The 13,265-nt window shown below is 31.3% G+C and overlaps 2 protein-coding genes across 4 annotated transcripts; one reads left to right on the top strand and one right to left on the bottom strand.

Moving 5' to 3' along the window:
- Positions 1-88: 88 nt before the first annotated feature.
- Positions 89-2,112, top strand: LOC119832538 (L-xylulose reductase-like). The gene is made up of 5 exons (XM_038356201.1): positions 89-551; positions 635-887; positions 1,198-1,312; positions 1,570-1,772; positions 1,980-2,112. The coding sequence occupies exons 1-5, from the start codon at positions 500-502 to the stop codon at positions 2,089-2,091; spliced, it is 735 nt and encodes a 244-aa protein (XP_038212129.1). The 5' UTR covers positions 89-499; the 3' UTR covers positions 2,092-2,112.
- A 4-nt stretch (positions 2,113-2,116) lies between these two features.
- On the bottom strand, positions 2,117-11,194 carry LOC119832536 (casein kinase I). 3 transcript variants are annotated; one of them, XM_038356196.1, is made up of 9 exons: positions 11,081-11,194; positions 10,775-10,941; positions 10,264-10,374; positions 9,625-9,817; positions 7,983-8,125; positions 6,934-7,136; positions 6,662-6,821; positions 6,167-6,250; positions 2,117-5,856 (listed from the first exon to the last, which is right to left on the bottom strand). In XM_038356196.1, the coding sequence occupies exons 2-9, from the start codon at positions 10,863-10,865 to the stop codon at positions 5,789-5,791; spliced, it is 1,053 nt and encodes a 350-aa protein (XP_038212124.1). In that variant the 5' UTR covers positions 10,866-10,941; positions 11,081-11,194; the 3' UTR covers positions 2,117-5,788. The 3 variants fall into 3 exon arrangements, with proteins under 3 accessions (XP_038212124.1, XP_038212125.1, XP_038212127.1); XM_038356197.1 differs by having other exon boundaries at positions 10,775-10,965; positions 11,081-11,166; XM_038356199.1 differs by having other exon boundaries at positions 11,028-11,146.
- Between the last annotated feature and the right edge of the window lie 2,071 nt (positions 11,195-13,265).

The following is a 13,265-nucleotide window of genomic DNA, read 5'->3' as shown; positions in this document are numbered from 1 at the left end:
TAATCTTGCAATGAACATTCGTGTAGAATTCTCAAAGCGTTTAATTATAAGGTCACCAAGGCATACATGAATGAACGGTATAATTAGGTATGAAAAATATACATAACTTCTATATTCACCATATGAAGAAGGAAGGTATGTAATTTTTCGAAAGATGCTTGAAGCCGAGGTGATAACTGCTATCTCAAAATGTTATAGCGTTTCATACTATCAGCTGAAAAATATTAAAAATTGCTTCACTTAATAACATATGTAAACTTTGCTTTGTACCTTTAAATTCTAATCAATTCTTGACACAAATCGTTTGAGGTATATCTGCTTAATTCTGTGAAGTTAGGTATTTATCATTTTCGCAACAACAAATTGTATTATCAAAATTATTGTTATTGTCGCGATATGAGATAAGCAGTGTTTGTAAAATTAAGCTTTTAACATCACTCAGCATCATTCAGTCGATAATTCATAACTATTAAAGTGGATACCCTGAACCTTCTAAGCAATGGAGAAGTGTTTGGACGCTAAACGAATATTAGTAACAGGTGGTTGTTCAGGTCAGTTAACTTAATCTAATAACTACGATACTCATCTCTAGAGCCATGCTATTTTTACGGCCGCATTGTATTTCAATCTATAGGAATTGGTCGAGGGACTGCAATAGAATTATGGAAACTGGGTGCAGATGTTGTTGCTCTATCAAATCAGTTGGAATCTCTTCAAAAATTAAAACACGAGTTCCCTTCCATTGAAATAGCCTGTGTGAATATTTGTGACTGGAATAAAACACGAGAAGTGGTGGAGTCATTAGGGGCTTTCCACGGCTTGGTGAATTGTGCTGGTTTTATCCATAATCAACCACTATTGGAATGCACACCTGAAATATTTGACCAGTAAGTAATAAAACAGAAAGTCTACCTAGCTCTACCTACCTAGCTACTTAGATACAAAATTTTAATGAAATTAATTATGTAAAACGACAAATTTCATTTTTGCAATAGAAATGTATTTATTCAATTTTAACATGCTAAGTAATTACAAATAGCTAGAGAACGTGGAAAAGAAGGAAGAGATTGAAGGCTTTACAAGTAAAACAGAACATATCACACATCAAAGTAATGAAACCCTAAGCTTATCATTAATTAATTCCTTAGTTTTTACTATCAAGCGAGAACGCAATGTCATTGTTACATTCATTTACAGAACGATACAAGTAAATGTGCGAGCAATACTCAATATAACACAGGCCGTGTCAAAGGAAATGATTCAAAATGGTATCAAGGGTTCGATCGTTAATATTTCATCTCAAGCGTCAATGGTAACTTAATTAAGAATCTACTTGCTTTATTAGTAATTAATTCCTTACTTTCCATAATTGCATAAATTGCGTAGTAGCAGTAGCTTATGGTCTGGATTTTCTATAATATAGAAAAAAATTAATAATGTAGCGAGCTACAAACCCTCCTTAACCATTCCGTGGGATAGTATTATTAAACCACTAGGCCTAAGGATGGGACTTTGGTTGGCCTAGGCAAATTCATTAGTAGGTATTGACAAATACATTTTTGGTAACAGGCGGCACTTAAGGATCATGTAGCATACTGTACTTCTAAAGGAGCTCTGGATGCTATGACCCGTGTAATGGCGCTCGAATTGGGACCGCATGGAATAAGGGTTAATACTATTAACCCGACGGTCGTTATGACGGAATTAGGTCGTCGAGCTTGGGCCGACCCAAATAAAGCTCAAACAATGCTATCTAAAATACCTTTGGGCAGGTGAGTTTGACTTACTCGAAAATCGATGTGTGAATATGAATTTAAATATCACAATTACATCATAATAGCGTTTGAACCAACTGGATAACTCTTGACTTTTCAGTTATTTATCTCTAAAGTTCGAGGTTCGTATACCTTATAATATTTTTTCATAGTACATACTCTGATTTTTATATTATTTCGAAAAATGTTTTTACTTTTACACAGATTTGGCGAAGTACATGAAGTAGTTAATGCTATCGTTTTTCTACTAAGCGACAAAGCAAGTATGATCAGCGGAGTTCAACTCCCTGTGGATGGAGGCTTCCTTGCTACATAAAAATAGAAATAATAATGAACACAAATTTGTTTTATTCACTTTATTGTGCCAAATGAATCAATACATTCTGGACGTAGAAAACAATGCAAGCATAATAATAGTTATAAAATCAAAAGCATAATAATATGCTAAACTACGACGCATAACAATTTCAAACTAAAAGTACTGTATGTAGGTGTACTCGTATAAACTCCCTTTGAAGTCATAACTGCAAAACCATGGATTGAAAACGTTAATGCATATACAAAGCGCTTGTTAAGCCTTATACATGGTAAGCATTTGTTCATCAATATGACTGATGATGGGCGACAAACGTTGCTGGAAAGTTTGTTATTTTGTGGTTCCTTGGGCGAGAACCTTTCAACGCTAACAAAACTACAACACACAGTGTTACTAGTGAATCTGCAACATCCATTGCATTGCTAAACAAATGTTTACCATGAATACGATGCTTTACATGTCTACGAAAACTGACTGTTTATATAGTTTTAAACAAGTTATACTTAGTAAACAGTGCTCTGTGTAAAACAAAAAACTGCAATGGTAATTTCTAAATTTCTGAAACACAGTTGCACAAAATGCACAAATAGTATTCAATAAAAGCTTTTGGCCTATTTATTCCCCTTATCCTAATAACATCTACACTTTTGATTCATTTTTCAATACATAGAATATCTGAAAATATTTTGATTTCATGAAATACACATTACAATTCAAGATTAAGATATTATTATGCTTTACACAATGCTCAGCTACAGAAAAATGAATAAAGGTATGCAATAAAAATAAGTCAATGACTTTAATATCACTACAACAGTTATGTATTTATTTTCATTACCTAGGATATTGTAAAAAACAGTGTTTTGGCTTAACTATCTTACGATTATTATATACAGAATTAAGTTCAAAGTCTTTCATTAGTTAGAGCGGACACTTCAAAACAAGCTAAAATTGTCGCGCCAAGAAGCGTTCACTGAAATGCAGTGCGACTAATTCCGTACATGACAAACCAACTGACGAACACGAGCCTATCCATCTTCTGAACGTGTCTGGCGAATACACCCACTAATAATATAGTTCACTTCCACTGTAACAGTCACTGTGGCGGCTTGGGGCCAATCTTGCGGCGGAGCTTCTTTCTAGCCGCTAAGTCAGTGAGATCAAATTTAACGATGTAACTATCTCAAACTAACAGCAAGTTACCACGATTATTCATACGCAAATCTATTACTTCAATGTTCAATGATACACATACTTCAAAAGTTTTTGATTTACACTCTGGGCAATAATTCATTGATAAGTTTGGATTTCGTGGATGCTCCGCTAATCCCGCCTGTGAGGGCGCTATAATATACACTTACCACAGCTAATGTATAAACAATACAATATTTTAATTAGTAAAACAATATCATTAAGATATATTTGGATATAAAAGATGTTAGATCTATACACATTTATTATTCTATAATATAAAATGCCAATACTGGTTAATTGGCACATGATGTTGGAGAAACAAAATTTGAAACAGACTAAGAAAACAAAGTACTCGATGTTACAATCAATTTGAAAATGCTTTAAATACTGTAGACCATATTTTAAAACATGAACCAGTTATAAAGGATATTCCTATTTATGTCGATGGTTAATCCTAAAATATGATAATTTGCATATAAATGATCAGAATTAAAGTTTTGAGAATAATGTGCATACATATTCTGAAACCACCAGAAACAAACGATATCACGATTAACAATATCCACTTCGATGTGTTAGATTCAAAACTATCCAGTTAACATCAATGTTACAAACTAAAACCTTATGGAATATCATATTACGAGGATTATCTTAAAATCCAACATCATATAATTATAACAAAACTAATTTAATTATAATTATTATTTACATACAATTGAACCTAATTCTCAGTCATATTACAGATGAATTATTTCTATGTGAGATATTTAAACTATTTAAAATAGATATAAATTACTCTTAATATTATAGCTAAGTTTTCAATCTAAACACAATAATTCGGTTACAAATTTTAAAAAGCTGAACTACAACTAAATTTACAATAGCTGAAAACATTCATTTAATGATTTTAATGGCTAGAGTAAATAAAATTATTAAACTGTCATCTACCCATTTTTATAACAGATCCCTAGATGTGCACTTGAACAAAAAGGGATTAGAGCATCCAATCATATACAGGGTTAGTTTCAGAATTTATACCAACAATTTTTTAATGTTGAGAAACTGATCCAGCCAACCAATTAAAACAAAAATTTTTAAACTATAACTCGAGATAAAAATATCAGAACTGGATAATTTTCCTATTAGTCATGAAAGCGAATTTAAAATAGATGGAACTTCATAGATTACTCCAAATATACACCTAGACATTGAGATGCTTTCACTTTCCATGATACTGTACTATAACACAACCCAGAAATAGTTCGCAAAGTGTAAAGAAGATAACAATTTATCAAAGTGAGATCAAAACTTGTATAAAATCAGTCAAATAAAATTTATGTTAAAACACAATAATATATTGAATATGAGTTTAAACATTGTATTCTACAAATGTTTCGACTTTTTCAAGTTTTAATTAATTAAGCCTATGGCAGTGGCTGGACGAGTTAGGCAAATTTTGTACAAATATTATGTGATAGAAAAATTTCAAGTGTCAAGCGAGTATACACTGAGAATTATGGAAGACAAAATAAAAAAAGAAACAGTATTGCACACAAGTTAAATAACTCTTAAAATAATACAAAAATTAGAAATTAGTGTAGGCCATAATCCAAGAGGTGACATCCATTTAATGAATGATGTTGAGTGAAAATCAAAATATGCAATCAAAATAAAATAAAATAAATGCATTATTTGATTAATTACAAACATAATTAAAACGCTTATTCATTTACGTTTAATATTTTAATAGAATTAACAGTAGTCTATCTAACATTGAGACACAGAACAATTAGATGACACATCCACTAATTTGTCCACATTTCACAAGTACTCATCTAAATACAACTGAGCATAAAGTGCAATAGATTAGTGGCCGGCTGGGCGCACATTATCCTATGATTTAAATAATTTACAATTATGAACGTTAGCATATAAAATGGAACACTGACAGAAAATTTTACATCAATAGAAATAGCCAAGGAAGTAAATAAACTTTACTGCTTTGCCAATATCCTATTTAAAATTTGTTCAACAATTTTTAAATGTAGGTAGAAGTTTCTCACTAACAAGTCAGTTTAAGAACAAGTTAGTGAATATCAATCGAGAATTCCTGTAACGGAATGTCTATAGTTTTATACCTGACAATTCTATTGACACAAAACAATGGTATTTTAATATCGGCATGAGTCGTGAGCACCACTTAACTTATGCCATAGTCAACTTACGGGTATATTTATTTATATAAAGTAGGAAAAGAACGCAAGGGTTGCGGACGCACATTCGCGCAGTGATCAGTTGGTGGACCAGCGGCACGGTATTTTATTGGTCGTTTATTCAGTCGACCGGTGAACATTCCGGCACGCGATTGGTCAACGCAGCGTGGTCGAGCGATTGTTGGTCCATCTTTCCTGTGAGCCGTTCGTTCGTTCAGCCCTTGCGCGTGTCAGTGTCCGTCGGTGCGCGGCTAGGGCCGGTCGGGGCGGGCCCGCTTGCGCGAGCTTCCTCACCGCCACTCCGAGATCGCAGCCACCGTGGTGCTGGGTTGGCCGGCAGCGGCGCCGGCTGTGGCTGCTAAACAATTATAATAAAACTGTCCATTATTTGTTAAAACAATCTTTCGTAAATACGCTTGGGTTAAATCCTGATGAAAGAAAATTAATTAATTTCAAAGTTTATAATAACAATTAACCTTAATACTAAAAATATGTTAAATCTGCTAAGGCCTAAGTGGAGGATTAAATGGGGAAAACATCTCTTTAAAGGCCTGATTCAAGTACAAAAATTCAGTTGAATTGACAATCTCTTTCCGGTTTTTGGGGTGTCAGTTGAATATGAGCCTTATAGTCTTATGAATGTAATTTTAAAAGAAAAATATACTTACTGGTCTCCTGTTCTTGGTTTTGATCATGACGTCTAAGTGTGCGGTCATTGCCACCTGTAGGCTGATAATTACCGCGCTTAACTCCTGCAACACAAAAGCAAAAAATTTTCTTTAATGCTAATTACAGTAATGAGAATTTTCTGTCCTAAATTTATGTACATATATATGTATCTTACCTAGAGATGTAGTTATGAATGTTTTTTCTTAAAATAAACTATTTTTTTAACAAATACATTCTTTTTTTTAATCTATGTTTCATTTCTAATAAAATTTATTTTTAGAATGCATTTCGTAGTATTGTAAATTAAATTGCTATTCAACATAACATACGAAGGAAGCACATAAATTGCAGGCAGTATAACTACCTTAACTAAAGGCAATGGTTATTCACTCAGTGAACTCATGTAAGGAATTAAATTGGACTGTACTTTGATTGTACTTCTCAATTTATACTGTTTACAAGTGCTACATGATATATAATAGCAGATATTATACCGAATTTGAGCATATTCCAGTCGAATACATAGTCATATGTAAATCCCTGTCTATGGAATAGAGTGCGGAACAACTGACGCAAATGACCGTAATCCGGTCTCTCTTCGAAACGAAGTCGTCGACAGTACTTCAGGTACAGTTGGAATTCGATTGGATGGTTCTGTAACAAAGTCAAGAGTGTTCGAGTTTAAGGTTAGAAGATAAAGATTTAATAACGTAACTAAAAAAAAAAAATTGTGGTGGTTAAATTATTTTATTACAAACATAATTACTTTGCATAGTTCATCAAATGGAGTGGACAATTTCTTCTCCGATATTCTTTCGTATTTCTGTCGTTTTGTGGCCGCTTTGAGTCCTTGCCACGGCAGGCTTCCGCGGTTGAAGTACATAAGAACATAGCCAAGCGATTCTAAATCGTCACGTCGAGACTGCTCAATACCTAGATGAGTGTTTATCGACGCGTATCTTGCTGTTCCTGTAATATATAAATAAATTATGTTATTGTTCATTTTTACATGAAACAATCAACAATATGCTGAAACAATTCTGTGAGAGATAAAAGACTATTTAAATAATGTGTAGCTGAAAAAATGGGGGATTTAAGATAATTTAGGTAATACTACTACTACTCACACACACACACACATTTTATATTTTGTTGGACAACCATTTATTTGTATTTATTAATTGATTAATTAATTGATGGCGACCATAGAACTTGCGCAAACTGTCAACACGATCATTGTTCGATAAAAAAATTATATAGCCTCATCAATTTTCTTTTGATTAAAACGCTGAACAACTATAGATCAACCGCTCAACTTGTATTGGTTGACAGAATGGTTGTTCGCGATTTGGTACAATTGAAAAAAAGTACACAACTCAACAAATCGGTTTAGTTTATGTAGATATTGTATGTGCGGTTTATACCTTCTTGAACAAAAAAATTAAATAAATTATACTCTAAAAGCCACCAACAATCCCGGGGAGTTATACCACTACAAATTATAAAATAATATCTAGAGAGTAGTTTACAGAGCAAGGGCCTCAGCAAATGCGTTGCCTCCTTTTCAGAGACTAGGGATGCGGGAAGTATGACGGTGGGAAAAAAGGGATAGAATAAGCAGAGTGAGGAAAAGGAAACAGGCCTCCAGCTCCCCCACTTGTTGCATGAAAACGCATTCTCTGCTATTTCACCGCTGTACAATTACAAGTGCTGCAATATCTCAAATTCTCCAAATTGTACACAAAAAAATATATAATAATTTAATCAAGAGCAAATTAAAGCGATAACAATAATACATCTATTGCAATTTCTTACCTGTCAAATTCTTGTTTTCTCTATATGGAATATGTTGATTGGTGCGTGGATCTTTGTACCTTTTTGCTAATCCAAAATCTATTATGTACACTAAATTGCCTTTTTTACCAAGTCCCATTAAAAAGTTGTCTGGTTTAATATCTCTGCAACAGAATGGTATTGCCAATATATGCTTCTTGTATAATTTTAATAAGTCAATCAAAATTATATTAATAGTTTCATGCTATTTGATGCTTGCTTCAAAGCAAATTCTTCATTACATTTATTGCATACAATGTAAATATTGACCACTGTTCAATATATTCAATAAATTTATCATTAAGACAGGACTCATATCATCATGACAATTAATTCAATATCAAAGGGTACAAAAGCTGATATAATAAATGACTCTACTAACTAATTGACTAGCTTTTCATGATAAAATGATTTTTTTTAATGTCTGAAATGTGCATATAAATTATGTGTTTGATATGATGATATAATATTAATTGAGATAATATTATGTCCTATACAAAATACAATGTGGGGATTCAAAAGTTAAAAATAGATAGAGATAGAGAGCCTATTATGATGAATATCATTTAAATTTCAATACTCTTTAGAAAATCACCTAGAAACAGATAAAATCAGAATAATTTAGAACTAGTGGAACAATTTCCACTAAAGAATCTATACTGATATGGAAGTATGATAATTGAAATTCTAAATGACTAAACATAGTTCAGTTAACAGGTTAAAAATTATCTATAACCCTCCCTGGTGACCTAAGCTACCTATAAATATACATAGATATACACATAGTACTGGTGCATTTTTTAACAAATAATTAGCCATTACCATTTTTCAATATTCAAATATACAATGATTATACACTGATATTATTTTATTGTTATCTTCTTTACAAGATATTTGAGTAACCATTGCTAATATGTATATCAATAATCACAAAACAGATGCATATGCCATATCATTAATTTGTATGTCATTAAATTTCCAAAGAATAAAAGAGGAAAAATAAGAAATACACTTTGTGTTTTTTCCCAACATAGAAAAAACTATTGTTCTTAATTGGTTTAGATTCACTAGTTTCAACATCTATTGCAAATTTAAGGTCAAACTATCTAAGACAACAGTTTATATAACCTTGCTTATTAATCTTTTAAGGTAATCTTTAATTAATTAAATCCTTAAAATGGACGAAATGAAAAGTCTTTTTCTGGAATAAATACCAAAATATGATTGTTTACAAACATATGGTTACAGGAAGTGTATAAAAGTGTCGGTATGTCTTAGAATCCAAAACAATATTAATGCTTAGTTTTAAATATATTTATTATACATATGTATTTAGTACTTAATTCATATAATCTTTTGAATTTTCTAAGATGAATAATTTTATTCCATCATGAGGCACACTTTCTCCTTTTTTCTGTTACCTTCACATTTCCACTATCTAAATAGAATCCTTTCATATTATTTTTAAATAAACAATGATTTTTCTTAGCATTAATAAATACCTCAGTTATCAATCACAAATGCCATTGCTTTGTCATGTCATTTACCTACTATGTGTTGTTTATTCATTTCCCTTTGTTTTACTTCTATAATGAAATTTGTCCATATGCCTATAAGCACTCACCTATGAATAAAATTCCTGTAGTGAATGTCTTCTATACGAGTGATAAGCTGGTCAGCGAGTAGAAGAACAGTCTTAAGAGAAAAGCGTCGAGAACAAAAGTTAAAAAGGTCTTCTAAAGAAGGACCCAAAAGCTCCATTACCATGACATTGTAGTCTCCTTCTGAGCCACACCATTTTATAGCAGGAATACCAACTGTTAAACAGGAGTTTTTATTGTTTGTATTTTTGATTGACCATGATAACAATTAAATACAACACATTGTCAAAATTGTTTTTATATGAAAGAAATAAGCCTTGATTTTTTTCAATTATTATGCACACATATATGGAAATTAAGTTTCACAAAGTTTTGATCCTACATTTGGTGATGTAGGTATGATAAATGCAACAAAACAAACAAACAAACTTTTCTTACATATATTTATAATATTGCAGATAATTTTAATGCTTAAAAAATAATTTATGGTATTCTTGAACTTATCAGCACTTGACCAATAATAATAAAGTGATTAATCAATGAAAATGTAAATAAATAAAGAATTTTCATTTAAATTAATCTAAATTCTATTACTTTATAAATCAAGCAATGTAAAATATACAAATTTTCAATCACAAACAACTATACGAAAATATACTTACTGCCTCCTCTCATAAGTTTATAAAATTTACTTTCTATGTGTAATTGTGGATGTCTTGTCTTAATACATTCTAACTTTATAGCTACCTCCTCTCTGGTAACAATGTTCGTGCCTGTAAAAATGAGATGTTGTTAGCTAAACAAAACGACACACGATCTATCATAGAATATAAGGTTATAAATTTATGCCTTTGAATATAAAAATATTAATGCTATTATAATAGTGATTACAAATAATACAATAAACTTGATTAGATCATTGTCTAAGGACTTAATTCCTAAACCATGACTAATTAGCAAGAAGCATCTGTAGGGCAGGAAAATAGTCGATCACATGGAACATCAAATTATAAAAAAAACCATAATAATTTTTCCATAAAAATATACAAAGAGATAATTCAGTGAACTAGTTTTCAAATAATATATAGGAATAATTGGGAAAAGAAAAAAAAATACAGCTGGCCTACAATCTTACATCTTTCTTTGTTTACAATAATTCAATATTATACTCACCAAGGTAAATGTCTCCGAAAGAACCAGAACCAATTTTGCGTCCAAGACGATATTTATTTCCAACTCGTAGCTCCATTTTGAAATTCTGCATAACGATGAAATTAGTATATCACTGACCACCGATTCATTACAGATCGGCCATATTTGTGATAGACGCAGATCTTTACCTGAAGGCATATACGAATACTTTTCTATAAAATAAAGAAACGTAACTATAAACAACTTGTAATCTGCTTGTAATAGATGAAATTACAACTGTATTTTATTTTTTAACCGATTCACACAAAAATACAAAAACTAAATTACTTTCGACAATCGCATCCGACGAGGAATTTTTGTTTCAATTTTTTTTCAATCACTCACAACTCACAGATCTACAAATTACAAAAAGCTCATACGATCTCACTCACTGGGTTCATTCATTCAAAACAGATTATATATATATTGAACATAGATAAATAATTATATTAGAACGCAGAATACCTAGATACGAGCAAATGGAACAACAAACTTTTAATAAAATATCACTTATTTGCTAACAACACTTATTTCACTAAAGGCAGCTAATATTTTAAGGTCACCTCCAGGAAATCCTTTCTTATTATGATTAAATGCGATAAAGTGATAAATAATTGTGTATTTTCTTTTTAATAACCTCAAACATCATCTTGAATATAAAAAAAAAATCTGTAAACATGGGAGTCATATTGGTCTAAAGACGTTATGTACTACTCTCTAGACTGTGTACTATGGCACAAAACCGTTCCGATTAAACAGGCTTCCGACGGTATGGTGCACAGATTATACGCTTATATACTGGGTAGTATGTCTCTTGCTAATGAAGTGACCATGGCCAAACAAAATACTTGAAAAACTGCTTGAAAAACATTTAAAACATTGTCTTGATGTTACGGTATCTTATAATATGTAAAAATAGACTAAAAAAATATTCATGTTACCGTAAAATTGTAAACACTGTTAGTGTATATTTGATATCGTGACATTGTAATCTCGTCATACTACTTACAATTTAACGCATTATTTAGATTTAGATTGAGATTCAAGTCAAATGAATTATATTAGGTTAGGTTGCAAAGAAATCTTGAGGATGTTTCTGACAGTTTGTAATCTTGCGATTTAGAATGTAATATTAAAACGGTTTTTAAAAGTTTACGTACACAGACAGATTTACACAAACAAACATTTAATTTTTAGTTTAATAGCATTGAAATACTTTACAATTAGAAATTTTGAAAGAATGGAAAAAAGCCGTGGGATGTCCCTTAAGCACATAAAACCGAAAGAGTAGAAGAAATTCGATAACTGTGGCGGGATAACGGGTGGTCAAGAGGCTAGGCGTTTTTACGGTTTGGCAAAAAATGCAGATTCGAATCTCGCCTCGTGATCAAATTTTTTCTATTCTTTCGAAATTTCTCACACACAAACACGTCAAAACATAACACCCTGTTGATTTTCGTCGGGTCGCCTGGTTCTGTTAATTATTTACTATTATTATGTGATAACCAAATAAACTAGTCGATCAGCCAAGTAGTTGTATTGGTATTTAATAAATTGGAATATTACTTAACGAGATGAGAGATGGAACCAGCTTGACTCAATATAGGATACCTATAATGTGTAGCATTATATTAATTTATTTATATGCTAAACCATGCCACCAAGTTCATGAATATTTATAACTTACAAGAATTTAACTCACTTTAATAGGTAGGATAGGGAATATAAAAAAAATTGACATGCAATTTGATAACCGGCTACCTCATTAGCGTAAGATAGGAAAAAGTGTATGAAATTGTACTATTTTAATGCAATAGTCCTATTTTAATTCCTATCACAATATTTCTATACCTCGCCTGCTCAATACATAATTAAAATAAATTGCCTACATCAATACCAATAAGTTTTTGCCCTAAATGAATTACAGTGTTAACTACGATTGTTTTTGTATCAAAAATCGAAGATTGTATCGATAAAAAGCAATTTTGATCTTAGGAATATTTAAAGATCCTAATAAAGAAAACGTCAGTAATGCTATCTATTACAGAAATGCATAGGAATTGCTGTTACACCAAGCCGAAGGAAAATCTGGCTTCGCGTCTAACAATAACATCGTATCAATAACAGTAACAGTGCACCAAAGATAAACCTCGTAATATAAGAATTTTAATCACATTCTTTTTAAAATAACATTATGTAAACAGTTTTAGTTGTACATAGCATAACGTGCATTGCTGACCGATTTCGCTAATAAATTTTCTATTATGTTTGAATTACATTTTCAAGAATTTTTATAATTTAATAAAAAAAACGTTCTTTTTTATATTCTTGCGTTTGACAGTTCGCACAGAAGTAGGAGGCGTAAGGTGTAATGGGCGGCTGTGCTTGCATACTTCTTTAAAATATACCTAGTCTTGCCATAAATATTGTAATAAAGAAAAAAGAAAATTGTTAACTGCAAATAACATTTATT

This window comes from Zerene cesonia, chromosome 15, assembly GCF_012273895.1.
Source record: "Zerene cesonia ecotype Mississippi chromosome 15, Zerene_cesonia_1.1, whole genome shotgun sequence".
Taxonomy (NCBI): Eukaryota; Metazoa; Arthropoda; class Insecta; order Lepidoptera; family Pieridae; genus Zerene; species Zerene cesonia.
This window is presented reverse-complemented; position numbering and strand designations above follow the sequence as displayed.

What these genes read in the sequence shown, in the direction of transcription:
- LOC119832538 (XM_038356201.1), top strand. Translation starts at nt 500, where the DNA reads ATGGAGAAGTGTTTGGACGCTAAACGAATATTAGTAACAGGTGGTTGT. An exon ending in AGTAACAGGTGGTTGTTCAG is followed by an intron (nt 552 to 634) that starts GTCAGTTAACTT and finishes TTCAATCTATAG; the next exon opens with GAATTGGTCGAGGGACTGCA. An exon ending in ACACCTGAAATATTTGACCA is followed by an intron (nt 888 to 1,197) that starts GTAAGTAATAAA and finishes ATTCATTTACAG; the next exon opens with AACGATACAAGTAAATGTGC.
- LOC119832536 (XM_038356196.1), bottom strand. Translation starts at nt 10,865, where the DNA reads ATGCAGAATTTCAAAATGGAGCTACGAGTTGGAAATAAATATCGTCTT. An exon ending in AGAAAACAAGAATTTGACAG is followed by an intron (nt 7,137 to 7,982) that starts GTAAGAAATTGC and finishes TATATATTACAG; the next exon opens with GAACAGCAAGATACGCGTCG. An exon ending in CTGGAATATGCTCAAATTCG is followed by an intron (nt 6,251 to 6,661) that starts GTATAATATCTG and finishes TTTGTGTTGCAG; the next exon opens with GAGTTAAGCGCGGTAATTAT.